The sequence below is a fragment of the Battus philenor genome, unplaced genomic scaffold (genome assembly GCF_028537555.1).
Source record: "Battus philenor isolate CCGP_79_NKW_IND1 unplaced genomic scaffold, ilBatPhil1.0.hap1 SCAF_25, whole genome shotgun sequence".
In the NCBI taxonomy this organism is placed as follows: Eukaryota; Metazoa; Arthropoda; class Insecta; order Lepidoptera; family Papilionidae; genus Battus; species Battus philenor.
In genome coordinates, this window is record NW_027181688.1 from 10270353 (window position 1) to 10295665 (window position 25313).

Here is a 25313-nt window from a genome sequence, read left to right on the forward strand (position 1 = left end):
TAGGACCGGTTGGAAGCGGCTTGCATACAGCGTCTTCCGATGGCCTTAAAGAGATGGTCTGTTCACTATGTAGCATCCTACGCTTCACTTGCCCGTTCCGTGGTCTCCATTCCAAATCTTTAAGGCCCCCCTGGCAGCCATCATTACTGCGCTCATTGTCACTTAACAACTACCACTTTAACTGACCAATGTCTAGATAGGCCGCTAGGCTAATTCAGCTACTTTCTTCTGTAAACGAATCTCCACATTCCTGGTTTGATCTCGTAAAAAATCCCGAACAAATCTCACTCCATGGCAAGCCGTTGAGCGGCTGTGATGTTATAAATGGGGTTCGAAGTGAGAGACTGGTAATATAGTAGTAATTTGTAGTCATTGGTAACACGCATCGGTTGCAGAGGCCTTCATATTTAGGTACCGAGGGATATTGGACGAGACGGTGTTTCGTAGTTTCATGAAGGCTCGCAGACAGTGTTGGATGCTACTCTTATTTCTATGACCTCTTTTTCAAAATATGTTTAGTTTATAAAGACACAATACCAATAACTATTTACTTTCTCTAGAAAACATCCAGTACGCAAATAGAAACTTTAAGGCTAACGTAGACGTAAAAACAGCGCGCGAAGTGGATTTGAAAATTGAATACATAGAGCAGGATTTGCATTACTTACACGCTTGATCAACTGAGAAAACAGATGCTTTAGCACATATCCAATATGGGCTACGCCTCTGCCGTCAGATTATACGATTCAGTGAGTATTTTTCTGTTTTGTGCATGTTATGAATTTTTCTTCTTATAAACTTAGGAGAGCAAATATTTTTTTTTCAAAAGGTCGGCATTAAAAAACGTTACCAAGAATTTCTTGCTGGTTATACTGTCCTTCGGTTAGTGAAATTATTGAATATAAGCAGTGAAGTCTACTATTGACTATGAGTAAAACATTGCTCCTGAACATTTTCTATTCGAAAATGTTGAGCAAATCTTTTATTATGTACAGGTCCTATCTAAAGGAATCCGCATATATCAACAATATTGTGATATATTATATTTATATATCCGATAGTGACAGCCCAAGTATTCTCTGAGTGACAATTATGTACAGTTAAATCGCTACCAAAAGCGCTGTACCGCGCTTTAGGTATACGCTCGGCATGACCGGCCAGATATTATCGGCCGATCCGTCCCGTTCGTCAAGGCTAGTACGTTAATTTTCTACTTGAATATCGTAAAAATCTTTATTTGGATATCTGTGTTTTGTACAATAACATAAAACATATATTTCTCTTCAGCTAGGTAGGATGAATATTATGCGAATATCTGGTATTATTAGCAGTATTCTATTTAGAATTTTTTACAGTGTCCACTTGTGTATGTCATGAGATATATGCATTCCTTCACAATGTAGTAGGATTTTTTTTTATTTTTCATTGTATAATGTACACCTTTTTCGCGTGCTTCTGTGAACCGGGGGTGAACCAGACCGTGGTGCATCTGATGCCGACTGTCTCGCAGTCGGAAGGCCTCGGTTTGCCTTTAAATGCTGGTTGAGTAAAAAGATTAGCGAGGATTGCATCATCTCACTAATTAAAAATGACAATGATAGTTCTATGTTCATCAAATATTGCAGGAAGATAGTGAGACACAAACCCAATAAATGAAATAAAATTGATACATGTCGAGTCAGTAACCAAATAAACAAGAGGCAGAGAAAAAAGAAAAACAAAACTAGAATTTAAAAAACTTGGAAGAAACAATAAAACCCAAAATAATGACCAGCAAATAAAATAAAAACTGGAAACTGTGATAATTTGTGATAATTCGTAATAAATTAGCATTTTGTAAAATAGCACAAAATAAATATAATTTAAGATAAAGATATGTCATATAACCCGGATCTGTGATATATAAGTAACGAGGCGAAGGAAGTTAGGCGATGAATGAACGGATATAAGTGTGAAAAAGAGTGACAGAAAATTCTGTAATGAAAGGAGAGGAAAGGTAGATCAAAAAAAATTATAGAAAAGTACACAAATAGAAGAGTAGAAGATGTAAAATCATTAAAAAAAATAGGGAGGAGTACCAGAGGACCCTAACAACGAGATACATAAAAATGTACATCTTAAAATTTGGAACAGTATTTCACCTAACACTTCTGTTATTTGATTAACAGGTGTATATTACATACGTGTAAGAATCAATTGTATCGACTATGTAATGTAAACTTGCGGGAATATAAAATACTTAAACAGTGTTCAGTCCGAACTCGCCAGTCCAGCGTGAACCTTTGTTTGTCACATGTCTAATGAAATAATTCGTTCTAATTCGCACCAGTTTAAATAAAACGTGTCTTTACCGGTGCTAACTTGATTTATTTCAAACAATGCAAGCTTCGCTGATATACCGCGGTATAAAACAGCGAGCTACAATTTTTGAAATTTGAATCCACACGTGTATCGAAAATATTATGAAATACTGATAGAGAATCGAATCCAATATCCGTGACTGAAATACCCGATACTAACATTGTTGGGCGACTGTGTACAATTTTACAATACACTCTCGTCTAATATTTCATAATTATAGCAGAATAATAAATTTAAAAACAGAAATTAGTACAAAAATCCTAATATTATTTTTTAAGTGATATTAAGGATATTGTCACAGTGATCACAAGGAAAAAATCCGTCAAAGTTTCTTGTCGTTTCTCTTCTTAGGTCAGAGGCTTGCTAGAACTGCCGTTAGAGCTGAAAATTTTTATTATAGTAGGGTTCATCGTGATTCTAACTTTTATCGAATTGGGTTTTTTTGGTCTTTTATTCTCATAATAAAAGGCATCGCTACAAATTGTCAAACTCTTAAAATCTGCAAAGCCATAGTATTAACTTTAAAAAGAAAAAATCCGAATGAAACATTGTACAAATACTCTTAATATTTTTTCGGAAGAATTAACGTTCGTCATTTTATCGAATAACACAGAATTGCCGCCTAAACATGTATACAATTGGGCCGAACAAAAAGTCATTAATAAAAGGGGCTATAAAGAGAATAAAAAATCTCCAAAGGATTAAAAAAAACATTATTTAGTGCTTGCAAAATGAAATGTCTGCTTGCCCATTTCTAATTTGCAAATTAATTTAGGACCCAACGAAAAAGGCGACAGTCGGGAAAACGAACGAAATTTTGTGTTTTTTTTTTGTTTTAAATAAATTTCATCCGCACAATGGAGTCGGGAATATTTTATAAATTTCGCGAACTAAACTAAAAGCGAGCTCGAAGTAATATTATATTAATTCTTAAGCATTCAGATAATGGTGACTTAATACGAATTGCTTTTCCTAAAACGGAGATATGTAAACTAAAGTATTTCTATATAACAAACAACTTGAAAGCACTCTTCATTACTTACTTTACCCTTTACCCTTACTTACTTAGGGACAAACTATAGGCACTCTTATTGAGTCAGGTCTTAAGATTTCATGAAGAAATTTTTAAAAGTTATGTGGAGATAAATCATTTCGATACAACATTTATATTAATATTTTTTTTTTATATATTATATATTCATTTATATATATTTAGGAAAAACGATGGTGTTCAACCATTGTTTTTCCTTCTCTCTTTCTGGCCACTTCCGTTGCTATTGACAATCTCTCCCTCCTTCTTTTTACTTCTTCATCCAGCTGTCACTATTCATTTCCATACTTCACTTGGTTTGGCTACCGTTTGAGACCTTGATTTTTCAGTCTCATCCTATTTTCTCTCTGAACCACTATCATGTTTTCCAATTAATTAGAAAACATGAGAAACGTTGGGCGCTCTCTTTACGCTCGTATATCTATTTATATATATTTTATACTTCCACCTATGTAATGACTCATCACGATGACTTTGGAACAATGGACCACAGAAACTTGATTTTCTACAAGTATTTATTTAGTTAAGCAGAGGTCAGCTAGGAAAGGATTTTACCATTTTTTTTTGCAATAGGAGTGGAGAAAGGGGTATTTATTAACACTTCGCGAAGTGGGCGGGGGGCATCTAGTTTACAAAGATTTACATGAGAACTTCCACATACATTATATTGATTCGACATATTCACCAATCGCTCTTTGCATTGATATATGTATTCTTTTATCTCTATACAGCATGTAACGTTATTAAATATTACTCAAATTAAAACAGAAAAAATTCTCGCTGTAAAAAATTCATAGCATTCTGACGAGATCCTTTGGTTTAAGTTAGCAAGCGCCCTGAGTACTTTGTTGTGTACATACCTCGCTTGGCCGCGGAAGGCATTTGTTTAAATAAGTGTAATGCTGAGCCATTTTAGGGAAATGTCGAAACGGATTTAGAGCTTTGCTAATGACGCGAATTTCAACTCGATTGAACTAGCGCAAACCAGATAAAACCGGTTTGATCCGGTCTAAGCTGATATTAGAATGTATTGGAGAGGAATTATGCGGACGGTAAATCCTTTGTGTATATATATACAAATTTTGACACATATACAGTAATATGGTAACAGGATAGGAAAAATAGTCTATCGATGGATATAAATGTTTATCAAGAGAGTTTTACTTTAAATAGGATTTTTTTTGACTCGCATATGAATTTTTTATATTTAATGTGTAATTTTAATTGTTATATGCGTCTACGCACATATTTTGTTGCAAGTGTATATAATACCTTTAAATTTGTAATGTTCTGTAATTGTATTATAGTATAACTGTCAACTTTTCCATCTTATCGTTTACTAGTTGTATCGCCAGACTTTCTACTGCCAGAAGTTGATGGCCTGTCGTATTCAAATAAAAGAAATAATTAATGTAACATATTTAAGACTCGTCAGTTTATTTATCGATTAAACTTGAAATAAATAAATCAATTTTGTCATCGATAAACAGTGACCAACGCAGCCTATTTACCAACGAAAAATGAAACATGTGAACTGTCAGACACGCGAAGTTCATTACAAACTGTCAAATGATAAAAGTCTCCCTTTTTTCGTTTTCTAGAATTTTTAGGTTTTTGCACTAACATTTATTTTTTTCATAAAGAAACTTCTAGAAACACCGTAGGAAGCTTATAAAATAGATCTATGATTGCGAAAGACGTTACTAATTTAGAAATAGTTATTTATTTATATATAAGTGACTATGTAAAGAATAATTATAAGTAAATATTTGCTTAAAAAACTCCATTAAAATTTGTAAAGGTTTTTGCCAAATTTCCAATTTCGAATGTAAACTCGAGCTCTAAGTGGTGTTATAGAACGGCCAAGTTAATAATTAACTGGGACATAATATTTCTTAAGGCGCCGCTTTCGAGTGTTTTTCTTGGCCGGGGAACCGCTTGGCAAGAAGTGGGCACCTCCCGCAACAATATATGACAATATTGCTTTTTAGAGTATTCACTTGAGAGCGTTATTATGTCTGTTAAGGAGTGTAATGCAATAATCCCAAGTATAACGATTTAAGTTATTACCACTAAAGCGCTGTCTTCCCATGTATTTGATTGTTAACATACTTGTTTTATTTATTCATATAATTTTATGTGTGGGCACGCTCCCCTACTGGCTGGACTGACAACGTAAAGAGCCATTAAGTTCTTCTACATCATCGATTCGCCGATTTATAATATTGATAAACACTTCAAAAATGAATGTGGTCTTATTTTTAACACAGTTCAAACACAATATTATGAGAAATATTACTTGCCTGTTTTAAACAGTTCGAAAAGACGATTTGCCGACAATCATATGCCGGTCTTTATAAAGGACTGTTTTAACAAAAGCAAAGCTATGAGATATTTTAGGCAGTTGAAGTCGTTGAATTCAGGCCGCTTCCAGACTGTTCCATTGTAAATTTACGGGACAAGTCTATGTCCAGCCGAGGACGTCTTACGGCTGAAATGACGATGAGAATGATGAAATTTAAAAGTAGGAAATATTTTAGCATGTCCTAATTTGATTTTCCACCATCTTAATTTAATCTAAATTGAAATTAACGGGACTATGATTGATAATGTATTCCCTCGGGCGCGACTAACGAAATCCAATTAAGTCAGGCGCACAGCGTCCGTCTCCAAACACAAAATCCTTATGGAATGTCTAACATGTGATAGATTAAAATATATTACGCCGGAATATTAATTTGTTTATTATTTATTATCCTGCCACGTATTGACGTCATACTTCATCTATCCAATATTACACAGGGAAATTAATTCAACGTGTTTTTAAACGTGGTTGTAAACCGATGGACCTGACCGACATTTACATGTCTTAGTCATAAATAATTAACTTAATTGTAGTGCTTTTCGATAAACAAACTTCTCAAACAAAATACTTTCTTTATTCAGTAAATAAATAATGTTCATGAATGAAACAGTATTAGTAAGAAATTTCTACGAAACAAAAAATTACCTGCGATTTACAGGGTACATACATATAGGTGTAAATTTCGTTTTATTAAAAAAATATTAATTATTTTTTTTTAGCTCTAAATTTTTTATCATAGAAGACATGCGGGGAATATTTCAGTACAATGGAGTTATCACATTTTATTTCTGTTTTGTTAAAACTAGCTTTTAAGGTCAAGGTGCCTTTAAAAAAAACTATATACTTTTCGTAAACAAGTTTAACCGTCACTCCTCGAGATGTTCTTCAGCGGTTGTTTCTGGTTACTGTTTTCTAACAATCCAATAGAACCTATTTTACCTGCAAACTCTCTGAGTGCCACGATGTGTATATAACTAAAATATTTACTTGGAATTCTTAAACTGTTTATAAGGGTCTTGAAGAACAAACTCCCTTTCAAATTCGTATTGTTTGAAAGACTGGATAGAATACAGATATTACACAATGGAGTAAAATAAATATTAAATTAGGATGCTTCAAAAATTATTGTCCTAAAAATAATTACAAATATAAATAAAAGAATTTATATCATCACATTGATGATGATCCATGGCTAGGAACAACGATCTATATGAGTAACAAACTGTGCCGTGTGACATCGTCCGCGTGGAATTTAACAAAAAAAAAACAAACATTTTTTTGTTTTTATTTTAATTATGTGTGAGCCCGATATGAACTTTGAAATTTACATAAATTCCTATTTCACCCAGAACTCGTAACGTCATCATTCGTTCGCTGTTTTCGTTTCAATTTAATGAGTACGAACTGTCTCTGCTATATATGGAATTAATTTAAAACGACAGTGGCGCCATATGTCAAAAATTGGTCATAACAATTTAAAAACCTTCGTGGGCTCACGCATACCAACTTTGCGAAACATCACATGATCAAATGCATATTTGCGGTTCTATAAACCGCATACAGACAAATATTCATTTTTATATACATAAATTGAACAACAGTGGCCGAAGAGACCAAGTGCTATAAATATTAGCATATCAAAAGTTTTACTCATGATGCTCTTGTTTTTGACTTCTTTAACGTCGCCAATATAGTTAAAAGATTTGACAGAAATCACGTGCTTTATTAAGTATATTAGGCATATTAAAAGTTCCGTTCACTTAGCATCTAATAATAAATTACCAGTACACTGCATATGATAACAAAAAAAAGGAATATAAAAAAGCCATTGCAAGAACAAAGATATATTAAGTTACGTCTCAACTACACAAATGTACAAATTGATTGATTGTGTTTCCGAAAACCGCGGAACGGCACGATGATACAGCCTAACTCACCCGCAGCCTCACAAGTTAAATATAACTTTAAACAAATAAGTCTTAATGCCTTTCTAAATTCAGACAGCAGGCGCGGAATGAAATAAGCCGTCGTTTCACTAAATAAATAAATCGTAGGAGCCTTCCATTTGTCGCGTATACGAATTCGGAACTTTCTACGAAGTTTTATCCTGCTTTCTATGTTTTGACACGGAGATAAATTTCGCGGAAGTGTTACGAAAGCGCACTTGTTACTTGTCATCCGGGCGTCCGTATCGATATTAGTTATAACTTTGTTTAGCGGATTTATTATTGTTTCCATTGTTTTTACGATATGAAAATAGGAAATATTTTATTTATAGATCGGCTTGACGGTGTTGCGAAATCACGTAATTGTTGGTTACTGTAGAATAGACACATATTTTGGAAACATCTGAATTTTATATGCTATACATATACGAAGCAACGGTGGTAAAAGGAATCGTTGTCTCGATTATCTTAGAAGATGTTGTTACTGATAGTAAAATATAATATATTCAAAAGTGATGCATCGGAAGCGTGTTGTAAAAATTCTAATTATGTGAGTGGCAAAGTTATCATCGCCGCTAAAAATTTACGGATGAAATTTATCCAACATATATTCGGAAGACGTTGAATGCAGGTCGCTTCCAACCCTACTGAAAATTTTAAGGGGGGCCTACGTCACGCCACGTTATCCAAGGACTTAATAATTCGTTCAGGTGCCTAAATATAATGTAATATCTATCACAATTATCCATGTAATTAAATTTATTTTTGGTATAATAGTGGATCGCATGTTAGATTACCGTAAGGTCAGCTCAGTATGAATTATACAGGTGATAGGTAAAAGTTGTAAAAGATTTAAAGAGGTGAAAATATCGCTCAATTGTTGACAAATAATGTACGGTGCAACCTACCCAAAAGTCAATGGTTTCAGAGATGTTAAAATAATGTAACTATAATATAAAGATAGTTTTTAAATTTCGGATATTAACATATTAAAATTATTGTTTACTATTCGTCTCTGCAAAGCTTGTACTGAAATAATTTAGTGAACCCTCTGTAGCATACATATTTATAAACAATCAAGCTGTATATTACATAACTAATGTATGTATAGTGAATTTATTTGAACTAAATCGACAGTATGACAAACGATAAGAACAAAGGTAAATGTAATTCACGGAAGAGGAGAATTAAACTGAAGAAATAACTGAATAAAATATTAAGCTAAAAAATAAAGTATTTGTCCCTATCTAGATAGGGGTGAACTAGAGGTCCGTAATAGGGTCAAAGAAGAACAAAAAAAAATGGTAGTTGTTTTTTTTTACTGTTGTTTTTTAACTTTAACTTCAATGTGAAATATAAAAGACAATTGAGGAAACAGATTTTCTTAATGTGGGTATAATATAATTGTTCCTATAATATTGGATACACTGAATTATTACACGAGCTTCAACTCTGAGAATCGGTTTGCGTCATGATCCGACAAAAGATATATGTTTAGTTGAGAATTTTAAATCATTTCCCAACTCGTGGCACCAGTTCCAGTTTATTCGGATCCACGTTGTTTGCCACCCGTACGCGTCAAGCTGTGACATTTTGCAAAAAGTAATTTATGTTTTGTCTGTGTGCGCTGTTGAACTCCAGACAACGGTTTACGCAAAACGATGTAAGCGAAACATCAGAAGGGAACAGTTTCAAACTTTTCTCATATTTAAAGTTGTATAAAGACATTCCATACGTGTCGTGTCGCCTACCCGTTTCACTGATCCTTTTAATACGTAACTTTGTTTATTCTAATAACTTAATTAAATTGTTGTCATACATTATTACGTCTTCCACGTTTCTAATATCGCTTAATTGTAATGTATGTAAATGCTCACTTAATGCGTTATATCATCCACTTGCCAATCTAGTGTGGGCCGGGAGAGACAAATGGGCAAGTATGTTAATGTTTCCATAATAATGATTTAAGACTTACATATAAGGGATTTCTACCTACTTGCTGAATCATCACGATACATCAGAAATCACATACCCTAGGACGCCAAGACACATGCATAGTGCACGTGTCTTCTACTTTTCCGACAATGTGTCTCAAAGTTTCTTTTTTAGTTAATAATGATGTTTACACTTCCTTGTTTCGAAGGAGAGTATAATCGCTTGACGCTTTGGATAACAAAAGAAGAATAAACGATGGCGGATTTATGAGGACAATGTAATAAAAGATTATTTGACAATCGTATACTTTTCTTATAGTTTGAATCATATTTTTCAATTATACGATTAAATAGGTTATATTACAGCTTCCTTGAACAAATGGTTTCAGAATAAACGATCTATAAAAAATGTACCCTTTTTAATAAGCATTAGAATTTTCTAAAAATCTTACTTCAAATTGTTATTGTGAACAGGTCTTTGTTATTAACTGTTAACTTTTTTAGTGAAGGCGCGTGACTATTTTAACAAAAATAGTTATGTTTACTATGGTGTAATATAAAAGACTAAATATGTTCTCCAGTTGGCCTGAAAAATATAGTAAGCAATAATAATATAAAAGATAAAAGAACGTCGTTCATTTATATATAAAAAGAAATTTATATTTCATAGTAAACAATAATTCTTCTCCCGCACCGAACAGAGGTATCTCTCCCTGAGATACCTGAGATGTAAGAGGTAGGTAAGGGTATGCATTTTTTATGTCTACGGGTTCCACCGAAGATTTGTACGCGATATTAAAGAGGCTGCGAAAGGTTCTGTCTGAGTCCCGGCGCCGAACGAAATGTGTTACCTACTAACGGAATATTCTATAATCCTTTACGCAAATAGCTTTTTATTGTTGTATGAAGCTTTAGGTTCTCTGTGTTTTTATTAATGAACCGTCTTTTGGAATAGAAAATTAACAGTTTCTTTATAATAATAATCTATTCATTGTACATGATATGAACATATTTATTCAACTGCACATTTAATAAAAAACCAGGCAATTTTCAAAAAAAGGTGGGATTCATATAAACATTTCTTATTTGTCACGAACACAATAGTGTACATGTTTGTGGGTGTGGACTTATTGAGCATGAGGATCGTAGACGAACCTTTTATTACAATGCATAATTTATTTTTACGGTGCTTTCAGATGTACATAGATAAAAAGCGTTACGAATCGCCACTGGGACCTTAACGTCCTAGATTTACGGACCGACAAGAGCAGCGTAGCGCATCCAACTCACAAGCCGGACAGACGACCTTGTCTTGGTACCGGCCAGTTCCAACATATTCTAATGTAAAGCTATGGTGGTGGTGGTGGTGGGGGGGGGGGGCTAAGTTCAGCAATGCATTTCCTACAGCTTAAATAATGATGATGATAAAGTATGTAATAGTTTCCAATAGGCGAGATTGGTACCGCGGTCTGCATCATGCATTGTGCGCCGAATTTAACAAGGTCGTCTGACTTGCAAAGCATTTGCATGTATCATTTTAACACGCCTAAGCTCCAGCATGTTAATTAAATACATTTACGATATATTAGAAAGAAGAAAATTATATACTAAACAACTAAAATATGGATACTGTATAGTAATGTAGTGTATTACATATAATGTAAATTTACTTCTTAAACAAAGGAACTTCATACGAGAATGGAGATTTATGTAAATATTCTGAACAAAGGCGTGTTAAGCAGTATATACACGCCGTACGCCCTATGTGAGTTTGTTAGTTAAATTCAGTTCAGAATAATACGGACAAAGACAAAACATGACCCTATAACGTTTTATTGTCGAACAATCTGGAAGGTTCATTCCGTACCCATATCATCGATTGACGTAAATTGTCATGTACGGAATTAGGCCGATGGAAGGCTGGCTTCCAAGGCTTCGATTTGGGATGCGATATGACTGTATCAATTTCCTGTCAACCGCGATTCGGTCAATACCGTGATATACTTATTCTTTTCTTTAAATTGTCAACTCCAGTCATTCAATATAGTTTTGTGACATTCGTTTGTTGAACATAATTACGTGAGTGATCCTTTAATTTTTTTTCTTTAATTATAGTGAGCGACTGTTGAGTTTCTAGGCAGCTTTTCTTTAAGCAGCTCTGCATCCTAGGCCGGTGAGAGCTTATTCACGAACTGACTTAACTGTCCTTTTTATAGTGTTAAAATAGTTAACCGTTCGAAAGTGCATGTGACACCCATTGTAACGCTCCCACGCTTGAATTTAAATAATAAAACTACAACAACGTCTATTTAAAGTTTTACGCGTACATCGCGATCTGTTGTACGTAAGACACTGTGGTGCGTTTACCCTAAGTTAATGGTCGCGGTACGCGGGGCCAATTGAATGCAGGTATAGAATATGGCTGGGTTTCTTTATATCCCTAACGACACCCACATCTGTCCCCTTAAACAATAGAGTCTAATATCTGTTAAGTTATAAATCACCACGCGTCCTACACTATTTCAAAAAATGTATTTTACATTTATATATTTCGGAAAAAAAATGTGAGGATTTACATTCATAAGTTGGTAACTAATTAAAAACGAACATAAAATGCAAACGTTACTAACGCAAAACTAAAATAAAGTGAAAATAGTCACTACTATTCTAGGAAAGGCGTCGTTAGATGTTTGATTACTGTGCAAATAAAATATATTACTAGATATTATTCATATTTTGAGGCGCAAAATGCAATATGACATTTTTTTAAACACAAAACCTTACAAATCGACGATATTAACTTGTCGAGAAATTATTATCAAATCATATTATGGAGAAGAAACATATATTGCATAAACTTGACTGAAGGAGGTAATTATTGAGGGTGGACGAATATTTGTAAGTCTTAAATATTAAAGCTCGGATGGCAAGACAAGAATTGTTGCTTGAACCGAAACAACAATTTCCGCAAAGAAGTTATATTATTAGCCGAATATCATATTGTTGAATTGGAAATTGTTGTTTTGGTAAACACAAGAATTATATTAGTGATGTGCCCAATAATAACATTGCATACGCTTTGTAAAAACACTGCTATGCCTATTTCACCGACATATATAACACACGATGACACGATGTTAATACGTACCGTTTACACTTTACATCTGGATATAGAGTTTTACACAACCAATGAACACACAACCTTATAACTAATTCATGGGAATTTTATAGACTATATAAAAACAGCGCACTTTCACAGCTCCTTTCATGAATGCCTAACAATGCTCTTGAAAGGTTTTCTCTCAGGGGTCGTGTCCCACCGGATCAGCAGGTAGCTGGTATACATATATTGATTTTATTGGGGATAGATTTCGTATCGGTGGGGCGTTATGGTGGATACTGTTTATATGGTTAGTTTCGTTATCATTATCATATTTATAAGACTTCCACTATTATTCACTAAGTTAAATAGAACTCCTTCATTTTTCTGGAGGAAGCCTATTTCCAATAGTTTTTAAAATCGGCCTGTATCATCTAATATACAATAATTGCTTCGCTTGACAGGTGGGTTGGTGATTGCAGTGTGACAATAGGGTATGCAGAGAACGCAGCTGCCCATCTTCTGGAAACTTGTTTGTGAACAGTGTCAATTTTATATTAAATGTCCAAAGTGTGAATTAGGTATGAGACGATTTAATTAATTAGATCAATGAATAGACTAGATAACTATAACTATATTTAGGGAAGTTTTAAGGGTATTATTAAATTTAATTAAAAGAGTAACTTCTATAAGATAATCGTGGATTGAAAATAAAATACAAAATAGATAATAAGATTAGATTACATACCTGGATATCGTTGTGAATCTTGTCAGCTTGTGGTTTCCATTCGGACTTTCCACTTCTTTTACTTCATCACTCGATACTGTAACAATGAGTAATATTTATGAAAAAACATTAAAAAAATTATAAATCTACATTAACAGTTTAACATTTTTTTTATTAAATTCTTTGCAGTGGTGCTTTGTTGTTCCATAGTGAAGATAAATTTCAGACAGAGACCGCATAGAATCTTCAGGTTATCGAACATGTTAGACGACAATGAGGCAAAGGCAACGGACAATATGGTCAACCCTTTAGTCTCGGGTTGTAGAAATTTTAAAATATCTCCTGCTTATTGAAGAAGGTAAAAGAAGGCATCGAATTCAAAAATGTTGGGGGTGTGGTTGGGTCTTTATCGTTTATTCATATGGTTTAATAACTTTAACTTGAAATATATCGTAAAATAAGTTCAGTTTAATAATAGTTTATATCAAATCGATCACTCCTAGTATTCATTTCTGGAAGTACTCATGTAAAACAAAAGGGAAGATATCCATGAACAAATGAAAAACTACTTATGAAAAAGTCTGAAAATTATTTTCACATCGAACGGAACACGACGCCTAACGGAAGCGCCAAAAATGGTCCACGAGGAAGTTCACTAGGATGGATGAATGACGTTACTTAATTATATATTTCATTAAAAATATCTAAAAAATTAAAAAAATGTAGGGCTTAATTTATTTGATCGTTTCTCAATGTAACTATTCCCTTAGGAATATTACTTAGTAGTTATAAATTAAGCACGTGTTACACTAACAAACACTAATTCATTCAATACTGTAAATTGTTACTAAAATTAACTCACAAAGTGTTTGATAAACCGCAATAAATTTTTTTGAGCTCAACAATCGAAATAGGTTAGACACGTTCGTGATACTAAACCTTTGTCTAAACTACAGCTTCATTGGCCGACCAAACGATAGAAAGACTGGAATCCATTTGCAAAGTTTTCACCCGTTAAAAATCTCTTACGAGCTGTCGCGACACGAACGGGATTTTCCGGGAATCCCCGGCTGTGATCGCATCGAGTTCGATCGACTGCACTCATCTGTCGGATACCCTAATTCACCCCGTGACGTTCGGAAAGAGATTTCTACCTAATTTCTGTTATTTCGCTTCTACGTAGCATATCTGTAGAGCTACGCTGTTGCTACGAGTATCTACGAGAGGGCTACTCTCTCACGATATCTAACAATTCTCTATGTAACATTTAATCTGAACCTCTATTAATTATTAATATTTGAATGTGTTAAGTAGTTTTAAGTTTGGTTTGTTCTTCGTCAGTATTTGTATGAATTAGTTCATCCACCGCATTGGAATTAAAAATATATTATCAGTCAGTCCTCCCTGGATCCGCAGAATTAAGGCTACTAAACGCTTTCGAAGAGGAGATATGCACTTCAAAATAGGGTAAATTATAGGGCTAACACAAAAATTCAATAAATACACATATTCCAACGTATATCCTGACACATTTTTTTTTAAATTTTATTACACCTATCCATAAGTTAAAAAATATATATTTTTTTATTTTTAATACTATCAAATAAATAAAACCAGTCCGAGTTTATTAATGACTGAATCTTCTCCCCTTTTAAAAGAGGTTGTGCTGACAATGGCGTGAGTTAATAAAAATGTTTTGAAGAAGTTAACTTATACAAATTCATAAAACATTTATTTAATAATTCGGTGCCGTACACGCATTGAGATTAACTCGCAAGTAATCTTCCGATTCGAATTGAAATTATTCCTTCTGCTTCCTCCCCAACTTTTCCATTCGATAATCGAAAATTTTCCAAATCCTGTCGCTGACGTGTCAATAAAAACACTACAAGTTCGCTTTGATCCATTCGTGGAATTTCAAACTGTCATTCCCAAAACGTTCGTATTCTATTGCGCACTTCCGGTATATTTATTTTATGTAATTTATAAACAGATCGGAATCGAGCGGTTTTTGGCACTTTCGCGGTAAAAAGCAAAATATTAAAAAGATTATTTATCATATAAAAAAGAAAGTATTGTTTCAGTCCATTTAATTACATATACTAGTTTTAATAATAATAAAAACCCTGTACATCAGTCATGTGTCCAAAAATATAACAAAATAATATTATACTATAATAGTTACCCCATCGTTATAAAATTTGCAAAAAATCTCCGCATTGGATCATGTCTGTATGGTAGAAATTTTAAAATATCAATGATCATGAATTATAATGTGTGTGCTGCATTAAAAGAGGGCTTGCGTCGGCCTCCGACTAGACGGACCGACGACAAAGTCGAGGTTCGATCACGTTGCTGGATCAGCGCAAGATCAGTGACCATGGCTTTGCAGCGGGCGTCTTTCGGCTGACATGGTGATGACTTATATAGGTGATATAAACAGTCATAATGACCTTTTACAGAGGGCAACAGTCGAGGACTACACTGAATATGTTTGTAAATATTTATTCCATTAAAATCCACGATAATGATTTGTGTTTTAAGTCATGCATCATTAATTTTAATGTCCGAATTCCAATCGTTAAGCACCCATAGTGTAGGTCAAATGAAAATGTGTTCTACGTTTATGTAATTAAATATATTTTCGGTTAAAGTCGCAGCTTCATTGCGATTTTAAAACAATGTACTGTCCGCAGGGGGTGGTATAAAACAATCAGTGTACAAAGCCCGGTCATGTCGTATGTCTGAGTTCAAATCATTGAAATATTCGAAAATTTGCATGGGCGTTATTGTTCAATATGAATTCATATTAGCTTATAAAGTTGAATTTAATTTAATTAATACAAAGCTATCAAGCCAATTTCATTTTATTTGCTGTTGGAGGAAAAAACTACTACTCTACAACTAGAATCTCAAATATAAAAGATATTTGACTTTTACAATTTTTAATTATTTTATCTTTATTATTAACTAATTGAGTGTCTCAGTGAACTATTTAACGTGAAAGTTTCACCTTAACTTAATATCCAACAAGGATCATTGACAGCGATCACTTGTTTGAGTCATGTCAAAAATGCTGATGTTCTAAACACTGACATAATGACAAATATCGTCATCATTTTAACGGATTTTTTAATATTTCTAATCCATAAGTTTCAACAAATCTTGTCAATTTCTTTTTATATTTTTCTGGGAAAATGGCGGAGGTAATCTCTTTTTTTCTGTAAATAAATAAGTATTAAAGTATTATACGATAGAAGTAAAAACATTACTCTTTTCAGCATGCTAAGAATAGACACAATTAGCTTTAAAACTCTACCTTTACTTTATGAAGCATAGAGAAAGATATAACAAGCTTATCTCACTTCAAAAGTACAATATTATAAATATCAAAATATCTCTCATGTTACAGATTTATGATTTAAAAAAGTGATAGCATGACGTATTGTCGCATTGTCGCATCTCTTCAGGATAATCTCTCCATTCTTCATGATTCTTTATTAAATTTTGATATTTGTATATTTATCACGTTACAAAACAAAATATACTAATTTTAATTATAGTATACTATTTGCCCTAGCAGACTTTGTAATGCCAGAAGTTATTGGACTGTCGTATTCCATTTGAACGTAACACATTTCAGACTGACCACTTTATACAAGATGGTTAAAAATAATAAAATAAAATAATTAATGCGACCACCCCTTCTAACTTTCGTGCTCCTATTTCTAATCATTCTATTCCCAATAAGAAAGGTATTGAGTGATTCACGACAAACAACCGTACAAGTTTCAATTGCTTAAATGAACGTATTTATCTGTATTTGTTTTTATCTTTGGACCCTTTAAAAATGTTACGCTTTTACATTTTTAATACCAGAAGAGAACCCTGAAACTAGAAGGGTTATTCTGCAAACAACAGAGCGCGCATGAGTGTACTCGAAAAATAGAAGGCAGGAATTATTTCGACCGGCGAGTAATAATGATAATTTACTGGAAAAAATGTGCAACTTTCTTGGTTTCGGTGCTTTTCGAAAACGATCGCAAATAATTTAAAATTCCTTATTCTTCATTTTTGTTAGAAATAATTATAACTATGTGCTTTTGCATAATTTTGCAAGTGATAATTAATGGACTCATTTATAGATAGATAATGCTTAGACAGCATTCGTAGCTATTACACCTTTATATGACTTAAAAATTGTATCTCTACGTCGTTACGTTTCATGACGTAAAATATTCCCATAAATTGCTTTAAATAAAGTTTAAAAATTATAAACATATGAGCAAACAACTTTTTATTCATTCTACGATGCTCTACGAACTCGAAGATTCTACGGTGGTCTATGAGTTTTATATAACCAATATTAATAAATTTAAGAAAAAATTCCACCTACACAGGGCCTGCATCATTGGTTCTGTTGATGTATATGCTCCTAGACCGGGGAACTTTTGCAGCTTCATCGGAATTGAATTCGTAGACGCCACAGTTCCAAGTTCAATTGCGAGTGTAGAATGTAGTGAGCGTGTGTGATTTTGGATAGCAGCGAGGAGTACTCAGCGATCGAGGGTGGGATACAGATCTTACCTCTGACAGCTTTCACTGTACGTGGAGGCAGGGGCGAGCTCCCGTTCGCGAAAGTAAAGCGGATTGTTAAAAATGTAATGCCTGATTTTGTTGCAACGTACGAGTGTTGTCTGAGCGATAGACATATCGCTTATATATTGGTTGTTGTTGAGGTGAGGCCTGCTTTTGCAGTGTTTTCAGTCACTAAGGAGGATGAGGTTTAATAAATGGGCATCCTAATAACGTCTCTTCAAGATCTTGCAGAATGTGTTATGGGTGTAGTGAGATACGTTGTCTATACTTTGTACAATATATTCCTCATGTGTTTTAGTTATCAAATAATTAACAATTCTACCACTTTAACAAGGTATTGCGGTAGTGATTACAGAAAAACACCTGTTTGAGAATATTGTTGTCTCTTCTAAGACCAGGTTGCGTTGGAAAAACGCACGTAACTTCAAATTGAAGGATACCGTTTGATTAAAGTTAAAATCGAACTAGGCTCCTCTGGAATTTTTTTCATGAAACATAATTGATCACTTTAAATGAACAAGAAAAGATAATGACATTAATTAATAATTGACAAATACACGTATTTATTTGAATAACATTTTAAATGTATTAATAAAGTATTAGTATATATAATAAAGTGAAAGTAATATAGCTACACACAGCGCCACTTCAATACTTTTAAATAAGTAGGCAAATTGGGGCAGCAATCCACGAGTAACCTGGGTTTTATTAAACAATTTCACCAAAGAAAATGAAGCCACTAAGCACCCATTAAAATACCAATAACTTTCGGACATTTGGTCCTTTATTACTTTCTTGGGAAAAAAGGATGCCTCAATTCTTTATTGGATGTTTAGTACAATAGTAACTTTGGTATTTTCTTGACCAAACAACCTATCTTAAACATGAAATGCTTTGATACAACTTCCAGAATCTATCTCAAAGATCAGTTGTCCGGTGCCCAAACATCTGATACAGAGCTTCGATATTTCTCAAAGCTTTTGATTGAAGCTTTTGATGACAAGCCGACGTGCTAAAGACAGCCTCTGTGGCGCGTAATATAAATGGATTGATAGCGAAGATATACAGTTAATTATTATGAACAAATTATACAGGATTATGTAAAAGCGTTAATGATGTGAATGTATAGCTCATATGACAGATAAAAGCTGCTTTTACAGTAATTTCAAATTATCCAGTATGAAAAAATAAACTCTGAAATATGTTACATGTACAAATTTTATTCCATTACAATACGGCAGGCCAAATAACAAGCTAATATACGAAATTTGCAGGAATAGATAGTAAACAATAAAAAAAATTAAAATGTAGTAATACGAATTTTGAAAGCACTTTTTTACTTTAATGTAATTAGTTGTTATGAGATCATTATTTTTGTGTAAAGCATACCACATATTAATCGATAGCAAATAAGCTCTATATTCACCCTTTTGAAGCTTTTACATAATTAACCGATCACGCTGTATATAAAATTAGTTCTTGATAATTATTATTCGTATATAATTGCTTATACCATAATTACAAAACTTTCTGTAATACGCTCTTTCGTAAGATTTATTTAAAAATTAAGTTTCGAATGTTATCACGCGAATAATATTAGTAAATGTTAAAACAGATAAATTAATAAAACTCAAATCGTATTAAAAGTTTCATCGCAATCTGGTCGAATGACAAGCCGATAGAGCACGAGGTGATTCGAGAATTTTCGCAGAATATTTCAGAGGCAGGGGTTTACGTCAATGTCAGTCGCGTTTATTGAAGTTGAACCGAGTTCAGGAAGCGATGGAATATTTGTATGCCGGATACACCACCAAGCGCTCACAATTTAGTATCTATGCTCGTTAAACAACTAAAACGCATTAAAACACGATAAATTGTTAAGTTATATATTATCCTATGACCCTTGTAATTTTCTTACAGTTATTTGTTTGTGTGACAAATAACTCACATGTGTTCCTGTTGGATCGTAAGTTAAGTAAGACAGTCACTGTCCACTCTACCATTAGTAGGCTCTCTCAGAGAAAAATCACTTAAGTTTAGACTGAGTTTATTAATCTAGTTATATAATTCATATAATTGAATATAATACATAAAAATATCATATCATTATGAAAAGTTTTAGAATATTTTCTTTTAGTTGTACTGCGCGGTGGCGTTTTTATTTTATCCAAATTTCATAAAGTTTTCATCATCAGTTCTGCCACAGGACATACACCTTACATCTGTCATTCACCACTGGACATAATACCTTCCCGTAAATTAACAAAACTATCGGTTGGAAGCGGTCGAAATCCGACGTCTTTCTACGGCCTTCGTAAGGTCGTGTGTCCACCAAGTGGGTGGACGTCTTTAGTTGTTCTGCCGGGCGGTGATCTCTACTTCAAAGCCCGAGCGGGCCAGCTCACTGCCACCACAACCTGTCGATGTGCTGACTTAGGTCGTTTACATTTGTTTACCCACGAATAACCTCGCCCCTGAAGATTTCGTAAAGAAATTCCGAGCACCCTCTCCATAGTTCATTGATCGCCTATCAGCATTGTTAATGAGGCTTAGAGTGAGGAGTCACGTTTCATGACATTTAATATACTTACGTACGCAGACAGGATTATCACAATAACTAGACTCCCTATTACTACTGTTCTGAGTAAAACGGATGTTAAGATGACGTGAAAACAGCGATTATCGATTTCGTCAATGCTTTGCGGGTTGGACATGACTTTCGATAATGAACAAACGAGAAAGTTCTGTCCCAGGAATCGAATCTTGTCGTAGACATCAACTAGCCTACCATTGCTTGTGATAATTAAGAGGTCTACGCATTGATAGTCTAACAAAAACAGCACAAACTAATACATGTCGACGTCGTGTGGAATCGACTATTTCCATCATACGGAATGGACTGTACTTATTGGGGTGTATAATTCCAGAACGTTCTCCGAAATGCATCTCTGTGATCGGTTATTTGTGATCCATCGCTTCATTTGTACCTGAGCTTTGAATTCTTTTGACACACGAATCCTTTCACCTCCTGTCTTTAGTTCCTGCTTTTTATCTTATAAAATATTATCTGATAATATTATGGAGTAAATTTAGTTAAAACTATCAAAGAAATATTTTTCATGGTTAATATTTATTAAAAAAGCTTGATCATCGATTACTCTAAGACTTCATTAAGAATATTGTGATAAGAGATCTATCTAAGTTTGTTGCAAACTATAAGTATTCCAATAAAAATGAAGAACAATATGCTTGTAAATTAAACTTAGGCTTTCCTGGAATTCTTCTCCTGACATAAACACGTGATTACAATGAAAGGGCCTACGGGGATAGTAAAATAAATAAATTAATTAATTACTTATAACATAGTAAAGTCGTTTCATCTTATGTACCTCGGTGTCTAAATCACCTACCATAATCTAGTAACATTGAAGCAGTTACTACGTTGATCCATATTTCCCAAACGCAAGATACGTGTGTTAATACAAAATACTTTGGATACTGATTTTTTATTACAACCACACGTCTGAGCCATTAATATCCGCTGTCAGAACAAGAATATTACATTCTTCGGATATCTGCTCGAGTCACGTGTATATCTAATCCGCTGTTTTTTGTACCGCGTTGCTCTAGAAACGTGTATGACGAAGATTTTCACAATTTTCTTATTATGGTTGAGTTGCATATTTTTATTGTAAATAGGATATGTAATAATCTTTTTTTGAACCATCTATAGACTTTCCAGAAGCGTTTCTATTTTGTCTATCGAGAAAAACATTGATTGGCATTAATTTTTTATATTCACCCGTATATTATTTATTGAAACACAACTCTGCTCTTCAGAATAACTATGTAATATGGACATTCAACACCCCGGCCCTGTCCATCACCACAGGTGATACAAAGCACACAAAAGGCCGGACTTGAACACATTGAAAACATTATTAAAATGGGATGACGCTCAATTTGATGCACTGCATACGTTTGAATTATTTAAGCTTTATAATTTCTTGCACGCAAAAAGAAATACATCCAACTTTTTATAAAGACTATATGATGTAATTAATTTTTTTTTAAATATAAACGTATTGCCTGCCATTTACCGCTTTTACAATAAAAAATAACTTAAAAGTGTAACCATTATGAATTATTCCAGTATACCGTTTTTCCCATAAAACAACGTCATGTATAAAATTGTCGTGTACAAAAATTTCACTTCCAATTATCAACTACAAATATCATTTAAAAATCCAGTAAAATTTTTCTATGTTAAAGTAAACCTATCTAATGATATTAGTAGCATCAATAAAGAACATTAAAACCATATGCTCGTCTGAAACCTAAGTAGATTCTAAGGAATTAATTCAGAATGTATGTAGAGTCCGATGTGTTAGTTTAGAGAATGCAACTCCAATCAATCCTTCATCCCCAATTCAAACCTCACTTGTAGGGCACGCCTAATACAATATTAGGATGCAATCATAGGCAAGACGTGATTTGAAGGCAATAATTCATTAGTCCATTGTTCGAAATGTCTTTGCGATATTTGACATATGACGTCTTACTAACTACTTCATATATAAGATGAAGTTTTAAATAGCAAGTATACAATTTGTCTCCTTTAAAGTTATAAAAAATGTTCGATAAATTATAATACATGTAGGTATAATTTTGTATTACGGTATTTATTGGTATACGAGTACTGGCATAGGACACCCATCCACAAAGTGGACAAATGAACTTGTTAAGATCGCGGATGATTAGAATGCAAGCTTCTTCCGACCGGTCCTATTGGATATCAATTAAGAAAGTGATCACAAAAAATATACTAAAATAAGTAATACAAGTAAAAACATAAACAAATAAATTGAATTAATTTACCGTTGGATCTTTTCATATTCGGGCTACTTGTAATTATGGTTAAGAAATATTAGTTATAGAGAAGCTAAATTTAATGCTCTACCTTCGTAGGTTTGAGTAATTATCTAAATGTAAACAAAATTCAAATGACAAAATTGATATATTATAAACAATCTAAATTGCCTGATATTATAAACCTTGAACAAAATCAACGGAGAGTATTACGTGACAAAATAAAGTAGCACAATAGTATAACTGAAAATTGAGGCTGGCAACTGTTTTAATATTTTGCCAAATAACAAAACGCCATGACGGATTATGAATTATCGTCTGTTGCGAGCACATCTTATTTTTTTTTATAATTTTCATGATTATCGAGCAGAATCTTTTTAATTGAAAAGAAGTGACACTAAGCCAGGTATATAAGGGTCAAGTTTAATATTCTCTTTTTCCATCACCGAAAAATATTTCCTCTGTAACATCTAAATCAAAACTTGATGGAAACTGCCTTTTATGCGATCAATGTTAATTGTTATTTTACCATTAAAAGGTGCTGCCTCCATTAATATAACAATTTTGATATAATCTTGTGTACATTTACGTTATAAAATATAATCATTATCAACAACATTTCAGTCGTAGGACGTTCACAGCTGGACATAGGTCTCTCCCATAGATTTCCGAGGACCAGTTGGAATCGACATGCATCCAGCGTCTATCATCGTCTTGTGATCGCTTTATTAAGGTCGCTTATCTACCTTGTACTGTGGTCTCTACACTAGAATCTTAAAGCCCATGTGGTCATCAGTTAAGAGCTACATGTCTACGTCGGTTACTTTGATCGTTTACCTATCCTTACTTTGAACTTGTCTCTTCCATTGTTCTTTCACAGGCGATCACTATTATTTATTAAAAGTGGAAAAAGTGTTATAACCTCACCGGGATTTTTAAAAGGGCGAATATTATATTAAATATTAGCTGATCTTAACGTGGCCGTCTCTCCTTGAGAGAATATGATCTACGAATAATAGTAGTGTAAATAAAAGAAAATGGATCAATAATTAATGAGGCAATATTTTTATTTTGGTGAATTCTTCATTCATAAATTAATTTTAGGCTCATGTTAATCGCATTCCGCAATCAAACAAGAATCGAAGTTTGTCTTAATAAATCATATCCGTTGATTAAGTTTTAAAAGAAACAGTAATTTATTTCCAGCTTTGCTCCGGGATCGAGCTACAGATTTCTCTCGGGATTTTCCATTCGCAAGTCGAAACACGTATTAAGACAACTCCGATGTATATGCATCGTGAAGCGCAAAATGAATGAAACATAGCAAAAACGAAATTAGCCGGTCGTGTGTGGAACGTATCTAGGAGATTTTTTTATAAAACGACAATACGTGAACAGTATTCAACCGATGCTCCATATACTAATACAGTTTTATATAGAGTTTGTTACTGTTTGTATCGCGGTTGTCTTTGTCCTTTTTTCGGTCATTGCAATTGTTTTCCGACAAATGTCGGTTTACTTGTGGTTATCTCTTTTGCCTAAAGCCAACAGAGAGTGCAAAATAGAACAGCATATAACTGAAAGAAACTGAACAGATTTGAATATAGTGACACTAGATGAAATCGAATGGGATAGGACGGGATGGAAGAGGATTCTGTTTATATCCTTATAGCGGGATAGAACCTAATAGAAGAAGACTGAATAGGAAAGAACAAAGATCAAAATCGAATAGAACATAACTGGATAGAATACGATTAAACGCAATAAAACAAAAAACAAACAGTTACAAATTAAATGGAACAAAATAAGATAGAACAAACTGTAATACTTTGTTCTTACAAATCCTTTATGTACAGATATTGCAGTGCTATTATGAATGCAATTAACGCTAATAAAATTTTTAATTGAATGAAATCAAACGCCTTAATTCATCACATTTTATTTTAATAAAGAATTACATATGTGGTTGTGTTGACTCAATATTTTTATTCGGTAATTCGCATAAAAACGTGATAGATTATAAATGAGCGCTGATAACAGACAAAGTCGCACGAGCGCGCGATCATTAGCGCAGCGCTTCGATTGTTCGCTAATTGAAATCGAAAACTCGACTAATTAGTTACCGCCTACAACAATACCGGCATTCGTCGCCGCCAGTTAGTGATGTGGTGACCAATTACCGATATTCAAATTCAAATAATCATCGACTCAAAAATTATAGACTCTACAAAATTTACATTTTTATATTATTTTTATTACACTGGGTGAGGTTTTATAGGTCTAAAAGCTCTATAAGGGTGTGTGAATGTAGCTCACTTTCTGTCAATTAATTCATGGTACACCCCGCCTAAAGTTTTATTG

At 33.5% G+C, this 25313-nt stretch overlaps 1 protein-coding gene across 3 annotated transcripts in view; it reads right to left on the minus strand.

Annotated features, from left to right (window-relative positions):
* The window catches only part of sns (sticks and stones), a 332324-nt gene that overhangs the window by 112371 nt on the left and 194640 nt on the right, over positions 1-25313 (minus strand). For all 3 annotated transcript variants that reach the window (XM_068768331.1, XM_068768332.1, XM_068768330.1), the window contains exon 6: positions 13506-13581. In XM_068768331.1, coding sequence (XP_068624432.1) covers positions 13506-13581 — 76 coding nt within the window. The remainder of the gene's footprint in view (positions 1-13505; positions 13582-25313) is intronic.